The sequence below is a fragment of the Chamaea fasciata genome, unplaced genomic scaffold (genome assembly GCF_029207755.1).
Source record: "Chamaea fasciata isolate MVZ Bird 193981 ecotype frontalis unplaced genomic scaffold, bChaFas1.0.hap1 SCAF_7, whole genome shotgun sequence".
NCBI classification, from domain to species: Eukaryota; Metazoa; Chordata; class Aves; order Passeriformes; family Sylviidae; genus Chamaea; species Chamaea fasciata.
In genome coordinates, this window is record NW_027094092.1 from 14712864 (window position 1) to 14736662 (window position 23799).

At 42.4% G+C, this 23799-nt stretch overlaps 1 protein-coding gene across 1 annotated transcript in view; it reads left to right on the top strand.

The window, feature by feature from the left end:
- The window catches only part of LOC136292242 (receptor-type tyrosine-protein phosphatase eta-like), a 73547-nt gene extending 50794 nt beyond the window's left edge, over positions 1-22753 (top strand). Inside the window, 19 exon segments of the mRNA XM_066187672.1 lie at positions 1243-1515; positions 2119-2385; positions 3502-3768; positions 4972-5238; positions 6107-6373; positions 8099-8380; positions 8633-8767; positions 11298-11508; positions 11654-11769; positions 12352-12439; positions 13754-13795; positions 14725-14812; positions 15907-15997; positions 16807-16880; positions 17026-17160; positions 17534-17653; positions 17991-18151; positions 18611-18746; positions 19470-22753. Coding sequence (XP_066043769.1) covers positions 1243-1515; positions 2119-2385; positions 3502-3768; positions 4972-5238; positions 6107-6373; positions 8099-8380; positions 8633-8767; positions 11298-11508; positions 11654-11769; positions 12352-12439; positions 13754-13795; positions 14725-14812; positions 15907-15997; positions 16807-16880; positions 17026-17160; positions 17534-17653; positions 17991-18151; positions 18611-18746; positions 19470-19628 — 3179 coding nt within the window. The 3' untranslated portion in view covers positions 19629-22753.
- The last annotated feature ends 1046 nt before the right edge of the window (positions 22754-23799 follow it).

The window sequence follows — 23799 nt, forward strand, 5'->3', positions numbered from 1 at the left end:
TGCCAGGAGGGTGGAAGCAGAGACCCAGGAGTCCGAGGCCTGTTTGTCCAACCTCAGTTCCTGGAAAAACTATGGAGAAGATTGTACTGAGTACTGTTGAAAGGTGTTTAAAGTACAATGCAGTCATCAGGTGCCATCGACACGGGTCACAAGGGCAAGTCCCATTTAATTAATTCCATCATCATTCTGTGGTAAGGTCACCCACCTGGTGGGGAAGGGAAGGTGGTGAATGTAGTTTTTCTGCATTTTAGTGAGAGTTTTGGTACCGTCCCTCACAGCATCCTTCTGGACAAATTGTCCAGCTATGGGATGAGAGGGTTCATGGTGTGCTGGGTGAGGAGTTGGCTGCAGGGCAGGGCTCCCCGGGTTCTAGTGAGTGGGGCTGTGTCTGGCAGGTGAGCAGGCACCAGTGCTGTCCTCAGGGCTCAGTCCTAGGGCTGCTCTACATATTTATCAAAGGTATGGATGCAGGAGTTGAATGCGTACTGGGTATAGTTATGGTCCCCACAACTGAAGAAGGATGTGAAGGTCCTTGAATGCCTGTAGAGGGGGGCAAGAAAGCTGTTAAAAGGGCTGGAAGGCCTGTCCTGTAAGGAGAAGCTGAGGGCTTTGAGCTTATCTAGTTTAGAGAAAAGGAGGCTGAGGATGACCTCATTGTTCTCCTCAGCTTCCTGAAGTGAGGAGGGGAAATGCAGAGCGGTGGCTGATTGCTATTCTCTGGTGTCCAGGGGTATGATGAGTGGGAATAGTTTCAAGCTGCCTCAGAGGAGGTTTAGGCTTGACATTAGGAAGCATTTTTTTACTGACAAGGAGTTCAAACATGGGAATAGGCTTCCTAGAGAGGTGGTCAGTGCCCCAAGCCCTTCTGTGTTTGAGACATTCAGACAATACTCTCAGTAACATGCTTTAATTTTTGGTGAAGCATGAGGTGGTCAGGTAGGTGGATGAGGGTAGTTGTAAGCCCCTTCTAAGTAAATATTCCATTCCACTCTATCACTTTCCTGCCTACCTCTGCATTCCCAAGGGAAGCCTGAGGAGTTCAGTCACTGTGATGGCCTGTGCTGTGACTGTTTTGAGGTGTCAAAGAGAGATGAATGCCCCTCAGAATGATTTCTCTTTAGTTCTCTTTTAGCTGCCCTGGTGTGAGCCCAGTGAAGCCCTGGTGTGGCTGTGTTTCTTGTGTCTATGTCTGTGAGCAGCTGTTCCTGCCAGGCTGACAGGTTGTGGCTTTGCCTTTCACAGGGCCCAGCCGGGTTCTTGATCTGGAGGCAGAATCCATTGGTGTGACTTCTATCACCTTGAAATGGGCGGTGAATGACAGCGCTTCTGACAACTACACATACAGGATAGAGGTTGTAAATGGTACAAATGGTATACTTGTGAAGAACCAGACATCCATTGAAATCAAAGCAAAAATTACCGACTTAATCCCCGGGACAAAGTACATCTTCACAGTATTTGCTGTAGCAGCTGATAATGGAACGGGAGAGGGAAGTTCCATAGCCCAGTCTACAAGTAAGTGCCAGTTTTTTGCATTGCTATTGCTGGTGTTCTGTGCTTTGCTGTGCAGCACAGGGCTCTGCCCACCTGCCTGAGGTTGTCATTTCATAGGAACCTTAGCTGGGCCAGATGCTAAGAGTGAGTGGTTAATGTGTAGAAGAAACAGAGCCTTGATTGATTTCTTTATTTACTTATTAAACAGCAAACTCCCTCTAGCCTCCCACCATAAAACCAAAACTCCCCCACAACAACAACTGAACCAAAAACCAACCAATAAACCAAACTGAAATTGCCTGCATTGCCAACCATACCCATCCCTTTCCTGTCCACCTTTCTGGATTCCCTGGGAGCTCTGCTTCAGTGGTGACCAAAGCTCCTCCTTTGGAGTGTCAAAGGGAGGTAAATGCTGCTCAGGATGGCTTTTCTTCAGTTCTCTCTTAGCTGCCCAGGTGTGCAGCAGGCTCCAGGGATGCCTGATGATGTTGTTGGGGTGCTCCTGCACTCTGGCCCATGAGTGTTGTGAGGGGAGTGAAGCCCTGATGTGGCTGTGTTTCTTGTGTCCATGTCTGTGAGCAGCTGTTCCTGCAGGGTAATGAGTTGTTGCTTTGCCTTTCACAGGGCCCAGCCGGGTTCTTGATGTGGAGGCAGAATCCATTGGTGTGACTTCTGTCACCTTGAAATGGGTGGTGAATGACAGCGCTTCTGACAGCTACACGTACAGGATAGAGTTTGAAAATGATACATTTGTGGAGAACCGGACGTTCAGTGACACCAGAGCAGAAATTACGGAGTTAATCCCTGGGACAATGTACAACTTCACAGTATTTGCTGTAGCAGCTGATAATAAGACAGAAGGAGAAGGAAGGTCCAAAGATGTGTATACAAGTAAGGAAGTGGTGCCCCCAATTGCAAGTAACCATGCTGTTTGTACCAATTTGCTCTGCTTTCTTACTTTCAGTTTACAGCTTCGTCCTATTTCTCCTTGTGTCGCTGCTTTTTTGCTCCAGCTGTGTGCGAGCATGAATGCAGCAGTCTTTGCAAAAGGACTGAAGTTGTCTCTGTGCTTGCATGTGCCGCCTGTAAATCCGTTATTTCATCAGCTTGTCTGCTCAAGCCTATGTAGAGATCTAGCTGCTACCACAGCATGACTTCCTAGACACTTGAGGGCTGCATAGACCCCTCCCAACACCTGTGGGGGTGGGTTATCACAGCTCGTACCCATAGGTGTGGTGTGCAGGGATGTGGTGCCACAGTCACAGAGGCTTTTTGTTCTTAAAGGTTGTTCAGAGCTCTTCAGAGAGTCTGGGACCTGAGGTTCCTGTGGACTGTGACTGCTTCACTTCCTAGGGTTGCTTTATAAAGTGTGATGCCAATATTGTTGAATTTATGCCAGGCACCTTTTTCCCAGACCAGATAGATGGGATAGGAGGAGACTTGACTTTTGTCTGTAGGTCAGAGATGCAAAGAGAACAGGTAATGTGTCTACAAAGCAATTTAGAGGAGTGTGTCCTGGAGCTGCTACTGAGTCAATAAGCTTGTCTAGGCTGTTTGAGGTGAGTTTCATCTGTCTGGAATTGTTGCTGCGTTGGACTTGCAGACACAGCCCCCTAAGGTCTGTCAGCTGTTGGACCTGCTCAAGCAGCCCATTTCTTTTTCCTGATACTGAGAAGAGTTTAGGCTGAAGGTCTTAAATTGGGACTCATGGGCACAATTCTGAGTTAACAGACCAAGATCAGCTTGGACTGTTTCCTTCCCTGATTTCCGTGTGTTTCTCTGTCTGCAAACCATTGTGGAAACAAGTAATTGTTGCATGTGAAATGAAATAGAATATCCCCCAAAGCTCCCATGACCTTTCCAGAGATGCCTCAGTGTGAATGCCTGAAACAGGGAAGTGGTGCTTGGCTCCAAGTGCTGCTCATTCTGTGTGGAATAGGGAAATGTGGCTGTGGCTCTTCTTCCTTTATTTCTATTTTTGACAGGTTGTTGCTTTGCCTTTCACAGGGCCAAGCCGGGTTCTTGATGTGGAGGCAGAATCCATTGGTGTGACTTCTGTCACCTTGAAATGGGTGGTGAATGACAGCGCTTCTGACAACTACACGTACAGGGTAGAGATTGTAAGTGATACGTTTGTGGAGAACCGGACGTTCCGTGACACCAGAGCAGAAATTACGGAGTTAATCCCTGGGACAATGTACAACTTCACAGTATTTGCTGTAGCAGCTGATAATAAGACAGAAGGAGAAGGAAGGTCCAAAGACCTGTATACAAGTAAGTCACAATCTCTTGCATTGCTGTTGCTGGTGGTCTGTGCTTTGCTGTGCAGCATGAGGCTCTGCTCACCTGCCCAAGGGTTCTAATTTAAGACTGTTGCAGGCATCGGTGATGATTCCATCCTGGAGCTGGCCAATCTCCAAGCATCAGATGTTAGTGTAGAAGCAGAATTGCCCTGGTAGAAAGCTGTTGGTAGAGCTTGCTCCAAGACTTCCAGCAAAGAGAAGATACTTTTCCCTGAGCTCTGATCTCTTGCAAATTTTTTGGAATGGGCATTTGCATTTGTTTCCTAGAGTATGGGGGCCTGAGCTTCTCATTTCAAAGGGCTCCCACAAAGAGCGTATTGTGTCAGGTGCACTTGTGTGATTTGAGGGCCTATGGCTGCCATCATGGTGCAGCCAGGAGAGAGATTCAAGCAGTGCTAGATCAGGAGAACTCCTTTGGCCATCCAGCACCTTGCCATGTTGAGTATTAAAAGTCTTGATATGTGGTGTTGGAGGGACCATTTTGGAACTGGCTTGCAAGGCAGCCCAGCCTGATCATTTCACAGAGTGCATTTGAAGGAAAATAGAGACTGTTCTTGTCATTTGTGTTTTCCTGAAATGTGCCTGCATGTCTGATCCATCAATGCCCAGAAGTCTCCCCTGTGCTGTCTGTCTGTAATGGCAAATTGCCCTCTTTTAAAGATGCAGAAAGAATAGGGGGCCATAGAGAGTGTCTCCAGAGGGTCTGGAGATGATTCCTCTTCTATGGGAGGGAAGTTTAGGGCATGAAGGTTGAAGAAGTGTCTGGTTCATCACTGCTAATTCTCTTCTAGTGATATTTCATCTTCCTTATTTTTTGCTGTACAGGGTTGCACCACCAGTGTCTTTCGCCTCCATTCTTCTCTCCTTCCTGCCCACCTTTTTGGATTCCCAGGTGAAACCTTGCAATGGTAGCACTGGGGTGGCCTGTGCCCCTCTTGCCTTTGCCTGTGAAAGGAAAATGAATCATGCTTGAGATGGCTCACTCTCAGTTTCCTGTTACACAGCTATTAATGCAAAAGCCTCCAGGACCGCCCGGTGATGTTGTTGGGGTGCTCCTGCACTCTGGCCCATGAGTGTTGTGAGGGGAGTGGAGCCCTGGTGTGGCTGTGTTTGTGTCCATGTCTGTGAGCAGCTGTTCCTGCAGGGTAATGAGTTGTTGCTTTGCCTTTCACAGGGCCCAGCCAGGTTCTTGATGTGGAGGCAGAATCCATTGGTGTGACTTCTGTCACCTTGAAATGGGTGGTGAATGACAGCGCTTCTGACAACTACACGTACAGGGTAGAGATTGTAAGTGATACGTTTGTGGAGAACCGGACGTCCAGTGACACCAGAGCAGAAATTACGGAGTTAATCCCTGGGACAATGTACAACTTCACAGTATTTGCTGTAGCAGCTGATAATAAGACAGAAGGAGAAGGAAGGTCCAAAGACCTGTACACAAGTAAGTCACAATCTCTTGCATTGCTGTTGCTGGTGGTCTGTGCTTTGCTGTGCAGCCTGAGGCTCTGCTCACCTGCCCAAGTGTTGGAATTTAAGACTGTTGCAGTCAGAAGTGCTGTGCTTTGCCTGCCTTCAGTCAGATGTTTGTGTGAAAGAGACATAGCCTTCTTTGAAAAACTGGAGTAAAACAAACACCTCAAAAGCAATGATTGTTGAAGTTGGTTACCAAGGCCTGTGGTACAATGAACTCTTTCCAAGAACTTCCTCTGTGGCCTGGGATTTTTGTGGGTGAGTCTGTTGCTTTCACTTCTTGGAGGATCAGGGCCTCAGAACATTCTTTCAAAGGCTCCTGTATAGAGTTACTATGATTTGGGGCCCTGTGGCTGGAGCAGAATGAACTTTAGATAACACTGGCTCAGGAGTACATTCATGGCATGACCTAGGCAAGCTGCTTCTTTGCCACTGTTCATCACCTCTGTTCCTCTTTCAGTGGTATTTGAAGTTCCTTACTGTTTACTGTACACAGAAAGACCACCTTTCTCTAGTCCCCCTACAACTTTGCATCTCTCCTTACCAGTATCTCCAAATTTCCAAGCAAAATCCTGTGAGCTCTGTCATTGTAATGATCTATTCTGCTTTAGTCTCAAAGGGAGATAATTCTGCTTCAGGTTGCATTCCATCAATTCTCTTAGCTGCCCACTGGTGCGACACGCTCCAGGGATGCCTGATGATGTTGTTGGGGTGCTCCTGCACTCTGGCCCATGAGTGTTGTGAGGGGAGTGGAGCCCTGGTGTGGCTGTGTTTCTTGTGTCCATGTCTGTGAGCAGCTGTTCCTGCAGGGTAACGAGTTGTTGCTTTGCCTTTCACAGGGCCCAGCCGGGTTCTTGATGTGGAGGCAGAATCCATTGGTGTGACTTCTGTCACCTTGAAATGGGTGGTGAATGACAGCGCTTCTGACAACTACACGTACAGGGTAGAGATTGTAAGTGATACGTTTGTGGAGAACCGGACGTTCCGTGACACCAGAGCAGAAATTACGGAGTTAATCCCTGGGACAATGTACAACTTCACAGTATTTGCTGTAGCAGCTGATAATAAGACAGAAGGAGAAGGAGTCTTCCTAAGCCAGTCTACAAGTAAGTCACAGTCTCTTGCATTGCTGTTGCTGGTGGTCTGTGCTTTGCTGTGCAGCACAGGGCTCTCGCCCACCTGCCCAGGGTTTGAGATACAGTATTATTGTAGGCAGGATTGCTGCACACAGCCTACCTGGAGTCAGCAATGGTAATGTGCGGAAGGGGATTCTGTGCTGGGGGGTTTTCTTCCCTCCTATTTCCTCTGGGTGAGGCCCTCAGGTTCCTATCTGGAAGGTCTCCCACATTGTGTGCATCCTGCCTGGGGAACTTCCCCCTTTGGAGGGCCACGGATGCAGCTGGGTTTGGGCAGCAGTGGATGGTGTGGCTGTCAGCCCTGCTGCTTTACTCAGCCCATCAGCAGACAGAAGGCTGAGTTACTTCTGCATTCCTCATGTTAGGCATTGTGACTATTTTCCTCCTTGTTGTGGTCATATGCTTCCTTGTCCTTTCCTTTGTTTTGTCCCATTTTGACTGAGGTGAAAGGAATCTGGCCCAGAGCTCCCGAGTAGGTTTTCCAAAGGGGCTCTGGGATGAATTTGAAGAGTTGCTGGCACTCTGAAAGTGCTGCTTGGCTACTCAAAATTCTCAGTCTGACTGCAACATGGAAGCACAGTTGTGCCTCTGCTTTTTTTGTCTGTCACAAAATATTCCTGAGTGTTTCTGGAGTCTCCTCGTGACTTTCACAGAGCCCAGCATTTTTTTCATATTGGGTTAGAGTATGCTGGTCTCTGACATTTCCCATGGAGCGCTGATGATACTTCATCTAGCTATTCCTACAGGATAGAGATCAAAAGTCATGACTCCTCTAGAAACCAGGCATCCATTGTCACCAGGTGTCAGCGGTGTTGTTCCAGGGTTTGTCTGTAATCTCCTATAATTTCACCGTATTTGTAGGATTAGCTGACAGTGTTACTGACGAAAAATAAGTGTTTATAAAATGCAGTAGAAATAAGTCCTACTCACTCAACATCTATTTTTGCTAAATCTGTTTCTTTTGGTACACAGTTGTGCTGCTTCTTAGTTTCTTAAAATAATACCCCTTCTAACAACAAAATAATTTAATAGATGAGTCTATAACCCCTGTATTTGAAAGTACCAAATACTTTACTGAGAGAGGAAATGAATTTGATGTGTGTTGCTAATTGTGGATTGTAACTGTTTTGGTCCTGAAGGCCAAGTTTTACAAGATGCTTAGTTTAGAGGAACCTCTCTTCTCAGTGTTACTGCTTCATTACTTTTTAAGTATCATTCTGTATCTGGTCATAAGGTTGCAGTTTTTATATCATGTCCTAGAAGACTCTCACCCAAACTGACTTGTTATAGTTGCTGCTTTTAAGGATAGCTACTGCTGTGCTCATAATGGACAGAGATTGAATTAATTTTCTTGTTGGCCACTAAGAGGTTGACATAGTTATAGAGGGATTTAGTTGCAGTCTACATACTAATCTAAAAATGTTCTTAGAGTAATATGTTAAAGGGTTGAACAGTATTTTGAAAATGTTGCTGATCTTGATAGGTACTCAGCCTAAATTTTCCCAGTAAACCTCTCTGTTGTTTTCCTCATAGGGTAACAAGTCCTTGTGTAGGCAGTAGGTGCCATGTAGGCATCTTTTTAGAAGGGGAAGGGAATACTGAAGTTTTACAAGCATTTATGCACATAACATACAAGTAGACAGCTTTTTCTGTTAAGGGCATGGCTTGATTTCTTGTTCCTTTTTCTTTTGGCAGTACCTGTCTCAGTGAATTCCCTTAGGTGTGAACCAGTGGCCAAGGAGCCTTTCCTAATGCTGAAGTGGAAATGTCCTTGGGGTAACAACTCTGGCTTCAAAATTAAAATATCTAATACTTCAGGGGAAGAATGGGCTTCACGCTGCACAGTAGAAGGCCTTGAGCAAACCTTCAAAACACCACGTTTAAATTTTTTCAGCACCTATAATGTTACTGTCATAACTGTTTCAAATGGCCATGGAAGCTCTCCAGTGGACAAGTTGTGTCACACCAGCATTACTGGTAAGCATTAAGATCTGAGAATGAAAGATACTTGTAGGACAAAAGAATTAACTTCATGATTGCAGAATACCAGGCTTGGTATGTACTACATTATCAGCCTGCAGATTATGAATAAAACACTACATTAATTCCTGGTCTAATGTGATGCACAATAAATATGCATTATGTGAACAGTGTTGGTTATCACAGCCCTTTCTTGTTTGGAAAACTTTTATCAGTGCCTAATGTACTAAAAAATATTTCTGTTGATAGACCCACCTCCTCCAACCGAAGTTCCTCAAGTCAAGGCTGTCAGTCACAGCTCGTTGTCTGTGGAATTCTCTGATTTTGATTCACTGAATGGTCCATTAGAAGCCTACGCAATAATGATTACAACAGAAGATCAAAGTAAGATGTTTATGATATTATTGTGTAGCTGAAACAGTTCACCAGACAGCATTGTTTTACATTCTAAATAAGTGTTAGGAAAAGAAAAAGCAGATGCACAATTTTCAGTCACTTCTCAGAAATTGTGAGGCAAATGCCTTGCTTGCTTGAAGTCAGGTCACTCCTTGCTTTCAGAGGGTGCCTGTTTTCACGCAGTCTTTTCCTGCCTGACTTATCTTTGTATGTAAATATATGTATTTGCCTTCTGCTGTTGCCACCTTGATTTGCCAGTGATTGCCTTCCCCAAGGCTGTGTAGTATCTTTTCTTTCCCCACAGAATAATTTTCAGAGCAGCTAATAGAAGCAGCTTTGGAATAGGGAATGGTTTCCCCCTTTCCTTCTTTAGCTGAAAGATGCCTTCAGTAAGGTCTTAAAAGGAAAAGAGCTTTTTTCCTTATTTTACTCAAAACACTTCAACTAAGAGAGATGGGATGTGGGTGGAAGGCTTAAATATCATTGACAGCATTAATGGAAGTTAAATGCCATGGAAAACTAGAGGGTCGTGTTTCAGACTGGTCTATTTAAAGCATCAGAACTGAGAAATGTCTCTGATAGGTGAATGTCTAGTCATAAATCATTAAATTAAGGAACTTAGTTTTGCCGCATAGGTTCCACGTGAACAGCTGTTCATTTTTGCCAGTGCTCTGGAGGAATAAGGCACCTGGTGGGGGCAGTTTCTGCTAAGTGGGAGTTGACAGTCATGCTTATCCTTTGTTACAACACCAGAAATTCATTTTGCAGAATTTTGATTATAGATCTTCCTTCAGTGGTTTTCCATGTAATCTACATCCAAGAAATGTGTGTGTGTGTGTGCATATATATGTGTGTATATATGTATGTTACATCACATCAGTGCAGGAAATTCCTATTTTTCACATGCCTACTCAGCTGCCCTAGAATTGCTGATTTGAATGCCAGTCTCTTGCATGCAGCTCTGCTTGTAACTTCAGCCAATCCTGGTTAGTCACACGGAGATTTGGTGTATTTTTCTGTGTAGTTTGGATTGGAACATATTCAAGGAAGTCTTGTAGGATGTGACTGAGAGAAATAAGGAAGTTTGCCCACATTTGTAATGTAGAGTGAGTGCTTTGATGGGAGCAGAAGACAGCCTTACAGCCAAGCATCTCTTCAGCTTTATTGTTAAAATAGCACAAATACTCTTGAGATGTGTTTCTCTGTTCTAAGCCAGTCACGGTTTCCTTTAGGATAGACAGAGGAGACTTTATTATGTTGTGTAAGAAATGGTGTCTAAGGCTGTTTAAAATGTCCTAGGGTGGTATTGAAGGCATCTACAAAGAGCTGCAGGTATGACCAGGGGTGTACATCCTGTTGGAATGGAGACTAGGGACAAGACAGGACATATCTCAGGTAGTACTAAACACCCACTTCTAGGCAGCTGAGTTAATTGCAACCTCATCTGCTTTTAATGAGACCAAGTTAGTGCTTTAGGACAGTTTTGTACCCTGTTGTTGCAGTTACAGTTGAGGAGAGCTTTGCTGCCAGTGGTAGATCACCCCTTGTCTGCACAGCTCTAGAGAACTTACCAGAGCTTTTCCACTTTTCAGAGCCTCCTGCAAGGCTTCTCCTTTTTAAAGGTGAATTCACTATTATACCCAATTTTAGAAGGACCTTTTAGCTTTTTATAGGCAGTCAGTAGAGAGCAAACCTCTCTCAAATGAGTGAGATTCTTCATCCTCCCTTGACACTGGGAAGATTTGTCAGTTGGCTTGCTCTTGAGTTGTTGGGACAACTGGTAGGTTGAGTTTGTTTATTACCTCTTAGGTTACATGTGCCTCAACTGTATTATTGCCTCAAGGTTCTAGGGTTCATCTGGTATAAGAACAGACACTGTAAAGTGGTGCTGTTCTGGAAATGATGTCCTGTTGGTCACTGCTCACTGTGGTAGCCTGTTCTTAATCTTCTGAAGAGGAAACTCTTCTGACTATTGTTTTTTTCCAGTGCTTGTCTATTTCAAGGAAAGGCAGAAATTACTTCTTTCATTTCTTACAGTTTAGATGTGAGACTTCTTGTAGGACAGAACAAGGAACAAGGTCAGGACAAGTTTAGTGTCACCCTGAATGAGGCGTGATGCTGTTTGGGTAGCACAAATACTGATGGGTTTTTTTCACGCCATTTCCGTTTTACTCTCTACATACAAGAATTAATAGAACACATACAAATGTAGCTGACTTGGCTGGTAAAGTCTGTCCATGAGAATGCCTGGTTCCCACACTTATGTACCTTTATTCAGAAGCTCTGGTATACAAGTAAAACCAATGGCAAATTAAAACAACACTGGGGAGAGGTGGTGCAGTAGATTGCACTGCAGTAGAAGAGATTTCTGAAATGATCCTGTTGCTCTCAGCCTTTCATTTCAGGCAGTAATTGTAGAGGAGTGGAAGCTATGGTTAATATGACCTTTTCAGTCACTGTGTCAAGTGATACAGAACCAATGGATGAATTGTATCCATGTTCTTGTTTTTTCCTCAAGGTTCTGAGTCTTTGAAGTCTAAATTGAACAACACATACAAAGATTTCAAGAAGAAGAAGACAACTGCCTATGTTACATATGTCATGAAAACAGAGCAGGCAGAATCGCGTTCCTCCCATTCTCGGGATGGTAAAAACATCATTAATGTAGGCAAGGGAAACACAATGTATGGCTATGAAAACGGACCATTGATCCCTCTTTGTTCATACAGGTATTTATTTCAAACCACTCTTTTGTTGTTTTCTGCTGTTGAAATCTAGAAGGAGCATCTAATGGAAAGATTACAGATCTTGCCAAAGGCTGTTAAAACCCTGTAATGTACCTGGTTTTGTTTTTTTCTTATTCCTTTTCAACAGGGCATGTGTTGCAGGTTTCACTAATATAACCTTTATGGCCAACGTGATTGAGGGGGAAGACAGCTATGTATCATTTTCACCCTGTTCTGAACCAGTTTTACTACCCCAGGATCCAGGTATAGTTAATGTCAAATATAGGACTGGCCACTTGGCACATACACAGTGTGTGGAGATTGCTTAATTATGGCAAGTTTCATAATATCAAAATACACGTTGGTTTCTTTGTATGAACTGTTTCTTTCTAGCTTTTCAGTGGCACTGCTCTGTAAATTCATACCTTGCTAGTCCTGCAGGTAATCCCTTTTTTCCGTGTAAGATTCCACTGCGGGACTGGCCAAAAGCTATGGCCTGCTGAAAGGGATTGGATTACACAGTGAGACTTTGGTCTAGCAACAAGTAGCAAAGAGCAACTGATGTTCTCGCAGTTCTGTTAAACTAGAAGCAGATGTATTGAAATGCAGGTACTGGTCCCAGTTGATCCCAAATTTATATTAATTTAACATTCTCTGGTCATAATTCTTAATGAGATTTCAGTACTGGTACTGTCAAAGGACAGTAAAAGACAAGATTTTTTAAAATTTTTTTTTAGTAGAGTGGAGCATGCTTGGTTAGTCCCTTGCAAGGTTCTGCTGTAGCATGTTGGTTCAGTTAGAAGTTTCTGAAGATGAAGATGAGTAATACTTTTTCTCTTTTATCAGGTGTTATTGCTGGCGTGGTTATTGGATGCCTCTTGGCTATCTTTGCTGTAGTCGCTGTAGGGGGGTTTATATTCTGGAGAAGGAGAAGGTAATGTGTGTTTGTTGTTGAGTTGATTGTGTTGAGGAGCGCTAATGTTTCACTTTAGTATCTTTCTCCTAAAAAGGGCTCTCTCTTTCATGATACATGGCTGTCAAGACATTTTTAAATGTTGTATGTATGTTACAGATTAGAGTTGAAGTATCAAACCACTTGTTTAATAGCTTTGTTTGAGCCCATAGTTACAAACTAATGAGTTGAGAAGAGCCAAACAAAATAAATTTTAATTCATAGAATAGTATTATAGAATCATAGAATGCCTTGGGTTGGAAGGGACCTTCAAGATCATCCAGTTCCAACCCCCCTGCCATGGGCAGGGACACCTCCTACTATCCCAGGTTACTCAGAGCTTCATCCAATCTGGCCTTGCACACTGCTAGGGATGGGGCATTGACAGCTTCTCTGGGCAACCTGTGCCAGTGCCTCATCATTCATGAATAGTGATGAAGTCATTTAGTCACAAGTGAGCAAACATCTTGAATTATTGTACTAAAACTAATTGGATGTAAATGTACCTTAGGTGGTTTGATTTTAAATTATCCATCAGTCATTCTTTTTAATTGCTTGATGGCCTGTCACATGAAACTTCTGTTCTGGAATTTCCAGAAGCTGATGAGTTTGAGCTGGTCTCTCAGTTTCCAATCTTGTTCAGATAACGTGGGATGTAAAAGTACACAAAGGCTTTTTCCTGCTTCTGGCCATGTAGTACTTCCTTTCTGTGGAGTTAGTAGGGCACTTAGTCCAGTTTTCTTTCCAGCTGCTTTGATTTACTGTTGTTATTTTTACAATTGTGTCCAATAGCTGTGCACAGCCATGGGAAGAGCTTCCTTTAAAGCTAGCAACATTTTCTTTTCATTCAGCTACCACTGAATGACTGACACATTGCTGTTGACCACTTCCTGTAGGGATTCTGGGATTAGCAGCAGTTCTCCTGAGATAATCAGCTAGTGGTGCAGATCCCTCAGGTGTACATCTTCCACCAAAATATTTGCTTTGTGTCTAGGCTTTATACTCTGGTTCCAACAGGAAGAAGCAGTCCCATTGCACAACATCACCAAAAGAGGGATAAAGGGTTTTTTTGTTGGGTTTTTTTTTTTGGGGGGGGGGGGGTTGTTGTTTGTTCATTTGTTTTTTAAATTCCAGGTGTAAAAGTTTGCCTCAGGAGTTTGTTGGTTTTTTTTTTCCACAGAATAAGATGCTTTAAAAGAAATTGTTTTCAACAGGCACAGGAAACATAAGAAATCTCATATAAATTCTATTGAATTCTACTGTGAACCTATTGTGTTGTTTTCTTTCACCTTTTAGGAAAGATAAAAGAAATACTGAAGTGTCTTTTTCTCCAATTAAGTAAGTCCATATCTTTTTTCATGGTATTTTCTGAGCTCAAGTGATATTAGGAAAAATTACTCAGAACTCAGATACTTGTTTCCTGTGCAGTTTTGTAGAGAATTTTGAAGAATTAATTCCTTGTGGAACTGAAAGATGCCAGCATGCAGACTAAAAATAATCATGTTGATTGAGACTTCTAGAGCCACCAGAGGCATTTGAGTGTTCACTTCATGAATCACTATTAGACACACAAATATTCCACTTGGTTTTGAAAAACAGGATGTTTGAATGAAACACAGACTTTGTGCATATTGAGGGAACAATCCAAATTGTTGATAAAATGCAAAAAGGCAAAGGATGTTCTGTGACCTGAATTTTTCTTTTTTTTAATGACTACTTTGTGGTGAACCATTCATCCAGATGTTGTAATTGTAAAAGATGGCCATGGAGGGAGTAACCACTATGTATTGGAAGTCACAGACACTGCAACTGAATCATGTTATTGGTTCTGGCACCAGTTTTTGTGCTGGTGGAAAGCCGTGGCCACAACATCCCATGGAACCCCACCTCTGTAAACTTTGATGGCTGGCACGAAATACACCAGGGAATAGGGTCGATCCAAAGGGATTAAGCAGCTGATTGACACCTTGTTCCTCTCCTGCATAGTTCTCTCCTTGATTTAACAGAGCAGTTAAATGCTATGCTTGATACCCTGTCCCTTGTAAATGCACCATTTTGTGACTGCAACTAACAGTCATGCTTTCAGTCTTAGATTCGCATAATGAAAAATACAACTGCATGTGTCTAATCAGCCTTTTTTTCTTCCCTTCACCCTCTCCTGAAGAATCAAGAAGTAAGTAAAGAATACTTTCTAACACATTAACTGAATTAATTCATGGCTTATTTACCTAACACCAGTTGCTGACATACGGCTTTTCTCATTTTAGATCAAAAATGATTAAAGTGGAGAACTTTGAGTCATACTTCAAGAAGCAGCAAGCTGACTCCAACTGTGGTTTTGCTGAAGAGTATGAGGTATGTGCCCTCAGTGGAGAGAGAGCTTCATGACAAATATTTTTGGAAAGACAAATCATCTTTCCTATGGAGCATGCACAAGGCTTACTGAAGGAGGAGAGGAGGGTCCTTTTTTATAGAGATGATTAAGCTGTATGTATAGCCTTCCCTTCCTTTATGCAGCTCCAAATTTAGTTGAAGTGCATGATAAATACTTCCTGCCCTGAATTACTATCTCTTGACTGTGGGCTTGTAGCATGGCCTGCTTGTCAGAGCTCTCATCAGAGAAATCTTCACCCTAGTCCTATAAAGTTAGCCTAGGGGACACTATATAATGCCTCTGCTCTTCAGTTTTCTCATCTTGGGTTGCTTTGGGGGTTTTTATACGTATCAAGACAGGTCTCTTGCTAATCTCACTGACTTCTTTAGTGCGTGGGTGTGATTTGCAAACCACACCTGTGAATAGCTCAGTCAGAGAAACAGCAACTGTGATTTGCTTACTGACCGTAAGAGTTTTTCTATGAAATGTGCTAAAGCTCAATTGTTGTAAGGAGCAAAGGACAGGAAGGAAGTGTCAGGGGGGATTCTGTGTTGTCATGTCTGGTGTTAAAGAATCTCATTCTGTTTCTCATCTCCTCAGAGCTATTAATCGACTTTCTTCTTCAAATTCTGTCTCTTTGTACTTCACAGGCTGGCACTCCACCTTACCTTCCTCTCAGATTTTGCTTCCTCCAGTTGGTTCATGATGTGTTTGTTTCTCTCTCCCTATAATGTCTGCAAAGCTTATGCAGTGCTTCACTGCCCTGGGAAGAGAAGGAGCTGGCATTGATATCAGTCTCTGTTTCCACAGAACTGTTTCCAGGCTTTTAAAGTCCATCTGTGGGTTTTAAACATGCTGCTAATCCTATGTTCTGTATTAATCCCTTCTCTAAAAGATTTGCCACTGTCGCCCTCCTACTTTGTAATAAGATGATTTTTATTGACATTTATCACAGTTTAACATGCCTACTTTCACAGCACAGGACACGAGTGTTTGGACTACTTTCCTGTTTCTCACTTTTCTGTATGATTGCTAAAGCTGGACCAGGTGCTCATGAATCCTCCTTTTATTGTAGGAACTCAAGTCTGCTGGTGTTCATCAGCCCAAATTTGCTGCTGAACTTCCCGAGAACAGGGGGAAAAATAGATACAACAATGTCTTACCATGTGAGTTGTTCTCTTTGGGTTTGCGTCTTCTACTGGTTGAGTTTTTAAGTGAAAACAGTTGAGTTTGGCTAATCTGGCTTTAATAGTACCCAGAAGTTTCAAATGTAATTTTCCAAATGAATGAATTTGGGCTGCTGCTTTTCTAAAGTCACTGTATAAGCAAACCTGAAGGAGCCTTCCCTCGAGGATATTTCCTCAGAAAGCTTCTTTAAAGAACTTTTCCTTAACTAAAGAACTTTAATTTTCCATTTGTGAGAAGTGTGCAGTCCAGGTTGAAAACACAACAGGATAACAGTTGACCACAGACAAATAAATGTGCGGAGCTATGGGAAATATTAAGACCCTGCTGGCCAGCTTTCCAGATGAAGTAAGAGTTTAAGCCCTGTCAAGCTGCCTGTGGGCATCCCAGTGTAGCAGAGAGTCAGAAGTAATTGAAAAGTGAACAGTGATGGGTACTTGAGGATGCTTTGGAAGAAAAACATCAGCTGCCATAGCAGCACGAGACAAATCAATTTTTTTTAAACCAGTATTTAAAACTGTAGTAAATTTTGTGTTGGATTAAAAATATACAAACTGGCAATACCAAACCATATTTAAAACCAAAATAATCAATGTTTTTTGAGTGTTTATCCTGGCCACTCCTTTTTCTGAAGGCTACTGCTATTTATGATTCCTTAGGTTAAATACTTACTCTTAAAATGCACATTGAACACTTTTTATTTAGAAACCATGCATTAGATAAACAGTATTTTACTGAAAGGTTCCAGTTTGAAAATTCATGATTGTCTTTTCTTTTTTTCTTTCTGCAGATGATATTTCTCGTGTTAAGCTTTCAAATCAAAGCTCTGGAACTGGTGATTATATTAATGCAAACTATATGCCTGTAAGTTGCTTCATCAGCTGAAATGAAATATAATGTGTATTTTTCTGATGCAGGCATAAGGGCTCATAATGATGTTTAAAATCAGCTTTTATTTCACTGATGTTGTGTGTGTATATACACATTTATTTTGTTTTTTTCTTCTTAGGGCTATAACTCAAAGAAGGCATTTATCGCTGCACAGGGTCCATTACCCAATACCATAGAAGACTTCTGGCAAATGATTTGGGAAAAGAGTATCTACTCTATTGTTATGTTGACAAAATGTGTGGAACAAGCCCGGGTATGTTGTTATCAATACTGAATTGTCTCTTGAAGGCAGCTGCATCTCTTCTGATTTTATGGTTACCTTAGTGTTTTGGAGACTGGCCATAGTCTTTTGACAACCATCCTCTTGGTGGAAGATTGTTTTCTAAATTAAACAAACACAACTTTTTTTTCTTATTTTTTATATCTGCTGATGAGGGTTGTGGAACCTCTGTCATTAAGGGTGGGTTCTTCTCTCTGCGGAATGATTTTGGTACAGTTTCTCTTGCCCTGGAATAGCCTTTGAGAGAAGGGTGATGTGCTTTCTAGCCCTGCTTCAGGTGGTGTTATTCAAGTGAGTTGTTTCATTGCTGTGTGTGATGTGTCTAACTTTGTAACGCTCTTCTTAGACAAAATGTGAGCAGTACTGGCCAGACAAACAACCCAAGAGCTATGGTGACATTATTGTGACAATGGTCTCAGAAGTTGTCCTTCCAGAATGGACAATAAGGGACTTCACTGTAGAAAAGGTAAGGACTGCCTTAACTGTTGGTTGTTCGTGTGTAAATAACCTGATGCTTATGCAGACACCTGTATTATTTTCTGTAATGAGCAATTAGCCCCATCAACAAACACAATGCAGTAGAGATGAGCTTGGAGTAAAGTTCAAGGAAATTATTTCGAAGTATTCTATATCACAGCAGAAAGAAGACGGAAACTGGAATGCCATTGGTCAAATTACTGCACAGTTTGTAACGGGCATCTTTGATGAAGCTGAGCTTGGCCCAGTACATGTGTCAGGAAGTTGAACTGTTACTCTTCTGAAGCCAGTTTTCACTGTCTTTTTTTTAATGTGTATTCCTGCAGTCCAACACCCCCGAGAGCCACACGGTGCGCCAGTTCCACTTCACCTCCTGGCCGGATCACGGAGTGCCAGAGACAACAGACCTTCTCATCAACTTCAGGCACCTTGTTCATGAGTACACCAGCCAGAATCCAATGGACTCTCCTACTCTGGTGCACTGCAGGTAGGAAAAAAGGTGTTTCTGTTAGACACACTTCTGTTTTGTGGGGTTTTTTTACAGCCAATTCTATTTCAGTGGGATTATAACCGAAGTCTCTCTGTGTAAGGACATGGGCTATTTACCTTGCCAAACTGAAACCTTTGCTCGGTGCTTCAGAAAGGAGTAGTGCTGTGTAGGTAGCAAAGGAAGGGATACAAAATGTTGTAAGAACAGAGCATCTCTCCTAGCATGGAAAAGTGAGCTGGAAAAGATGTTCTTTCAAGAGCTTGTGTATATAATCCTGTGCATGTGCATGACTGAGAAGCCCCTCCTGGTGATGCTAAGAGCCACCCCACTGTGCTGCCAAGACTTTGATTATCTGTGCCACTAAAGTAGTAGGAGGCATCATCCTGACTTTTTATCAGGCCAGCAGTGAGCAGGTGTCTGAGAGGAAGCACAAACAGCCTGTCCGTGTTTTTGCAGCGCTGGCGTCGGGAGGACGGGGACGTTCATCGCCATCGACCGGCTGATCCAGCAGATGGAGATGGAGAACACCGTGGATGTGTACGGAGTGGTGTACGACCTCCGCATGCACCGGCCCCTCATGGTGCAGACTGAGGTCAGCCTCTCTGCCACCCACCAGCACGTCTCTCAGATGTGCATAATCATCCAGTTGTAGCTCTGAATTACAGGACAATAAGATAATAAGGAGCTACAATTGCTCCTTATTTAATTTCCCTCCTTCCTGCCTCATCTCTTCCCCACAAAAGTAGTTGCAGTCAGAGACCATAGTACATCCAAGTAATATCTTTACAGAGTACTTTGTAGGACTGGCATTTGCAGCTGGAAGGGATCAAATCCTGAAGCAGATTTTTTTGCAGAGTAGTTTTACCTATGGGGGTTTTATCCTTTAGCTGAGAGCCAGAATTACCTGGAGTCAAGCGGTCTCGGTGTGCATCTTTGCTTTTGTGTTCTGCAGGAATACAAGTATTCCTACAGAAATTATCACTTTGATCCAGGAAGGTGTATGGACTAACTCATGCTAATTTGAAAAAGGCTGTAAAATCTCCATGATGAAAGTCTTCTAGGATAGTGTTGGGCATGATAGATCCTAGTTCAAGACAGCAAAACTTGATCCTAGTTTTTTTTATTGGGGGGGGTTGATCAGATTACATCATGAGGTCCTTTCCAGCTCTATTTTCTATAAACTATGCATATAAGTTCTAAAACAAGCACTGTGATAACACTCAGTGCAGTGCCCAAACCTATATTCAGAAGCAGAATTACTTCCAAAATCAGGTGGTTTTTAGAAATGTATTTCCTTCTCTTTTTCTCCCATCAGGACCAGTACGTCTTCCTAAACCAGTGTGTCATGGATATCATTAAATCCCAGAGAGAGAGGAAAACTGACCTTATCTACCAAAACGTGACAGCAATGGCAATCTATGAGAACTTCACACCTGGGCCAGCCTTTGGGAAGGCCAATGGCTACCATGCATAGGCCAGAATGAACCCAGTGCCTCCAGGAGGTGTTACCTGCCCAGAGCCAAGGGAAGTGTCCCACTCGTGTTTTCTGGGATTGTGTGCAGTGTCTCATGTCTGGCTTCTCCAGTTGTGTCTGCATTCAAAGGTCTGATCTCCAGGAGATGAAACACAATGCTGGCAGGCGCTGCAAACTGATGTTAAAAAAAAAAACCCAAACAACAAAACCGAAGCAAAACTTCTTAAAGTCAACAGAGGAATCTTGGTTTTTTTCTTGGGACTTTAACAGTACTGATAGAGGAGATAGCATTCGCAGTATGAACAGAGAACTAGGATTTAAATATTAAAATAATAACACAAGCTTTCTATTACAATTTTATATGATTTCATTTACAGACACCAGGCTGGTGGGCTGTTTTGATATATTTAATTATAAGTTTCAGGAACATATTTTATCTACTGTATCTGGTTACTTAGTTAATAGATATGTGCCTCTGTGATCTATTTTTTTTTCTGTGTTCCTTTTTATTTAAAAAAGGAGTACAAATGGCTCCTTCAAATGGACATTTATATTTGGAAATCGTGCCTTTTCTAGTTGCTACTCTAGGAAAAAAAAAAAAAACAGCAGAGATTTTATTTTTGTACTGAAACTCTTAATGAGAACACAGATTTTTAAATAAGGCTTATGTCAAACTTAACTGTAGTTGCACTGTTGGCAGGACTCTCCAGAAGTTTGGAGGTGAGCTTCGTTCTTGCATTTCACCACAAATATCCCCTGCCTTAATGTTTCGGTGCCTCTGCCAGAGAAAAAGGAGTGTGGTCTATCACTCCGAGCTTTAACTGTAGTTAAAAACAGAGCAAGTGAATCTGTGAATGTGTGTGCGGGGGGTGAGTGGGGGTGTGGGTGAAGGACAGAATAGCTCCTCCCTGTTCCTGGCTGATATTCCTGTTTTGATACAGTTTATAATGAATTATTTAAAGGTGCAATATATGATTTATGGAATAATGCTCACTCTAATAGAGTTTTTTCTCAGGTTGGTGTCTTTTTATCATTGTTGCTGTTTTTCCTCAAATATATAAATCTGTGAAAATGCTGAAGCTAAGGTTCCAAGTGTTCAAGCACTCCCAAACGGATCGACTGGCTTTACTGTTTCTACCAAAAGACGTTGCACAAAATTCTGCTGTAAAGACAAATTTCTCGGTTGTTTTAGCCATTCAAAACTGAGACACATTATACCTGCCTGCATCTCACTGATCCAGTGTAATTATTTTGTAATTATTTGCAATATACTGCTGCTTTTGTTTTGACTGGTCCTTTTAGAAACTGAAGGAACAAGCAGAAATCCCCCCATTTGCTGATTTCACAAGTCAAGGATCAGACTGGATTTATTTTGCTGGTACATAACTGTTAGACTTAGGAAGGCATTACCAATGAAGGACTTAGGTAGCTTGGGGTGGGGGGCGGATGTGTTTTTTGGTCTTTGGATCATTGCACTGGTTGCATTGCAATTGAAAATGAATTTTATGAATAATGCTATAGAATAGCTATAAAGCAGGGAAATAAATCTTATGAAGGTTTAATAACCAGAGTCCCTGGAATTCTGCTGCTTTTTTCTTGTTGTTGTTTTGGGGGTTTTTTCTTTGTTTTGGTAGAGTTGTCAGAAAAAGCTGCAAATGCTAGGAGTATATGTGGCTTTACAGTGGAACCGGGCAACCTCACAGGATCTAATGTTAGCTGAAGGAGAACATAGGAATTCCTGGTGCACAACTGTAACTTTACAAATATCCTGAGGAATTTTTTACAACCTGATGTGAAACTGTGGTGTGCTGTGTGAGCGAAACTGGAGGATGAACCACAGTGCACTTTTGGTTGTTAGGTTTTGGGGTTTGGTTTTGTTGTTTGTTTTTGTTTTGTTGTTTTATGGGGTTTTTTTGTAGCAGCCACTGTGGGTTCTTGAATATAATTTTGTTTCTTTTTCTCTGGAAATACTTTAAAAACCCTCATCATGAGGTTCATGATCCTGCCCACCTCCATCCAAACTGGCAGCCCACGAAGTGGATCTCTCATTTGCATTCTTCCCAAGCTGCTGTCAGATGACAAAGATAAACCACTTGCACCAAACAGAACCATTCCAAAGGAACTGGGAGGGAGGAAAGTCTGCCCTTTACAGTCATGTTATTTTCTTTAACTCTCGTACTCTTTTTAATTACTGCACATCTGTGCAGGGCACAGAGCCAGTATTCATTATTCCAGGTCTCCCAGGAACTTGCTGCCTTAGGGCGGCGAGTGCTCTTTTGCTTCAGAAGGCCCTTGTTTTGTATAGCATAGAGGAGAGGGAGATGAGTCTTCCATGCTAGATGATGTTGTTTCTATTCTGTTGCAGCAGAACATCAGAAAATGAGCTAGGACAGTATGTGTTTCTGCCTAATCACTGCCCAGATCCTCTTACAGAAAACAAATGGATCTGTCCCATTATTTTGGTGTTGGAAGCAGGCATCAAATTCTCACATGTGCCATCGTCTAATGAGTATCCATTTTTGAAGAACTGTACGCGGGTTTTTTTTCCCAAAACGGACACATTGTGAGAAGAAACTGAAGGTTGAAGTAAATGACCTCTTGATTCTGTGTATGGGTGGAAAAGGTTGGTAAGGCTTAAACTGTTGTAAACATGAACTTGGGCAGTGTCAGTGTGAGTAAGTAGGACATTCTTTATAGGATGTCTCTCCAGGAAAAGGACTACAGGTAATAATGTTCCACTGCCTTGTCAATCTGTCTTGGTCAAGAGGAATTGAATTCCTGCAAATGTTTTCTCCCTGCCCTCTGATGTTCTGTGTTATAATTGCTGAGATCTGTCTCTTCAGTCAGTGTTTTCTCTCACTGTTGCTTATTTAAAGCTGTCCACTGAAAGCTCCACTGTGTGACAATTGCATCTGTTGCATTTCTGTTTTACTCTTTCTTCCCATTTGGGGCCTGTTTAAGAAGGGAAAAGTTGATGTGTTTCAAATAAGTAACTGTTGAATATCTTGAAATGATGTACAAATTTTATTGTTTTCATATTTGTTGTACAGGAAATTTCAGTACGTGTCTGTAATATTTTTAATGGTTTGATTTGTTCTTAAAAATATAAAAATAACAATTAAAAAGCATCATCCTAGAGCACTTTTGGTCTTTTTTTTCCTTGGTTGGTATTTTGTTTTGACTAAAATTAATTTGTTAAAATCCTCTTTTCATTTCAAAGGACTTTATAAATGGAAAGTTGACTCCCATCCTCTGGGGTGGCACTTGAGTCAGTTGTGTACTGCAGTCTCTGGAGCTCCCTGGGACGGTGTTAATCTGTTTTTCAGACTTCCCTGGCAGGCCCTGGGTCTGATGTTAATGTGTCCTGGCAGTTGGTAGCTTCTCTAAATGAAGAGCTTGATACCAGGTAAAGAAACAGGACCATCATCCAAGGTCCATCAAAGATTTCCATATGCTGAAATAGCCTTGGGGGAGGACCAGTGTTTCTAAGACTTGTTTGCTTCCAGAGAAACAAGAGTGAGGACTTTTTCATCTCTTGAAGACATTGCGTTGTCTGGAGGTGGTGATAGAAGGGAATGCAGAAATATCTCTGTAATGTTATACCTGGCTGCTGAATTACAGATCACCTGTCTGTAGATGCATAGAAAGTTACCTCAGTTAAGTGCCTTTCTCCTAAAAGTCTTAGTTGCTGTTCCTGGCTGCCATCTGAACTGCTCCCAAGGAGGATCACATGCCTGGAGGGTGATACTGGCACTCAGCAGCTCTCCAGTTCATCATAGGGTGCTCACACTAAACTAAAATCTTGTGATCCTCTGTGGCAACTGCTGTGTTTTCTGAAATGACTGCGTGGTGAGATGGGAAGAGCCAAGTGTGATTGTCTTGTCATTGTTCAGTGGGATCATGTGCCAGCCACGTCATGGTGGTCTTATCCTTGTGATATTGGAGCTTCAGGAAAGCCGGCTGTTCTGGCTGCCATTTGGAGCCTAAGTCTGTTTGTGTGGGTAGAGCTGAACCTGAATATCTTGAAATCACGTTCTGTACCTGGTCTTGTCATGTGTTAGTTTTACTGCCTCGGAGATGAAAGAGATGGGGGTCAGAAAGGAGAGGATGTGATGTTTCTGTCCTGTCCTTGGCTTGATAAATGGGATGTACTGATGATGCCTGTGCATGC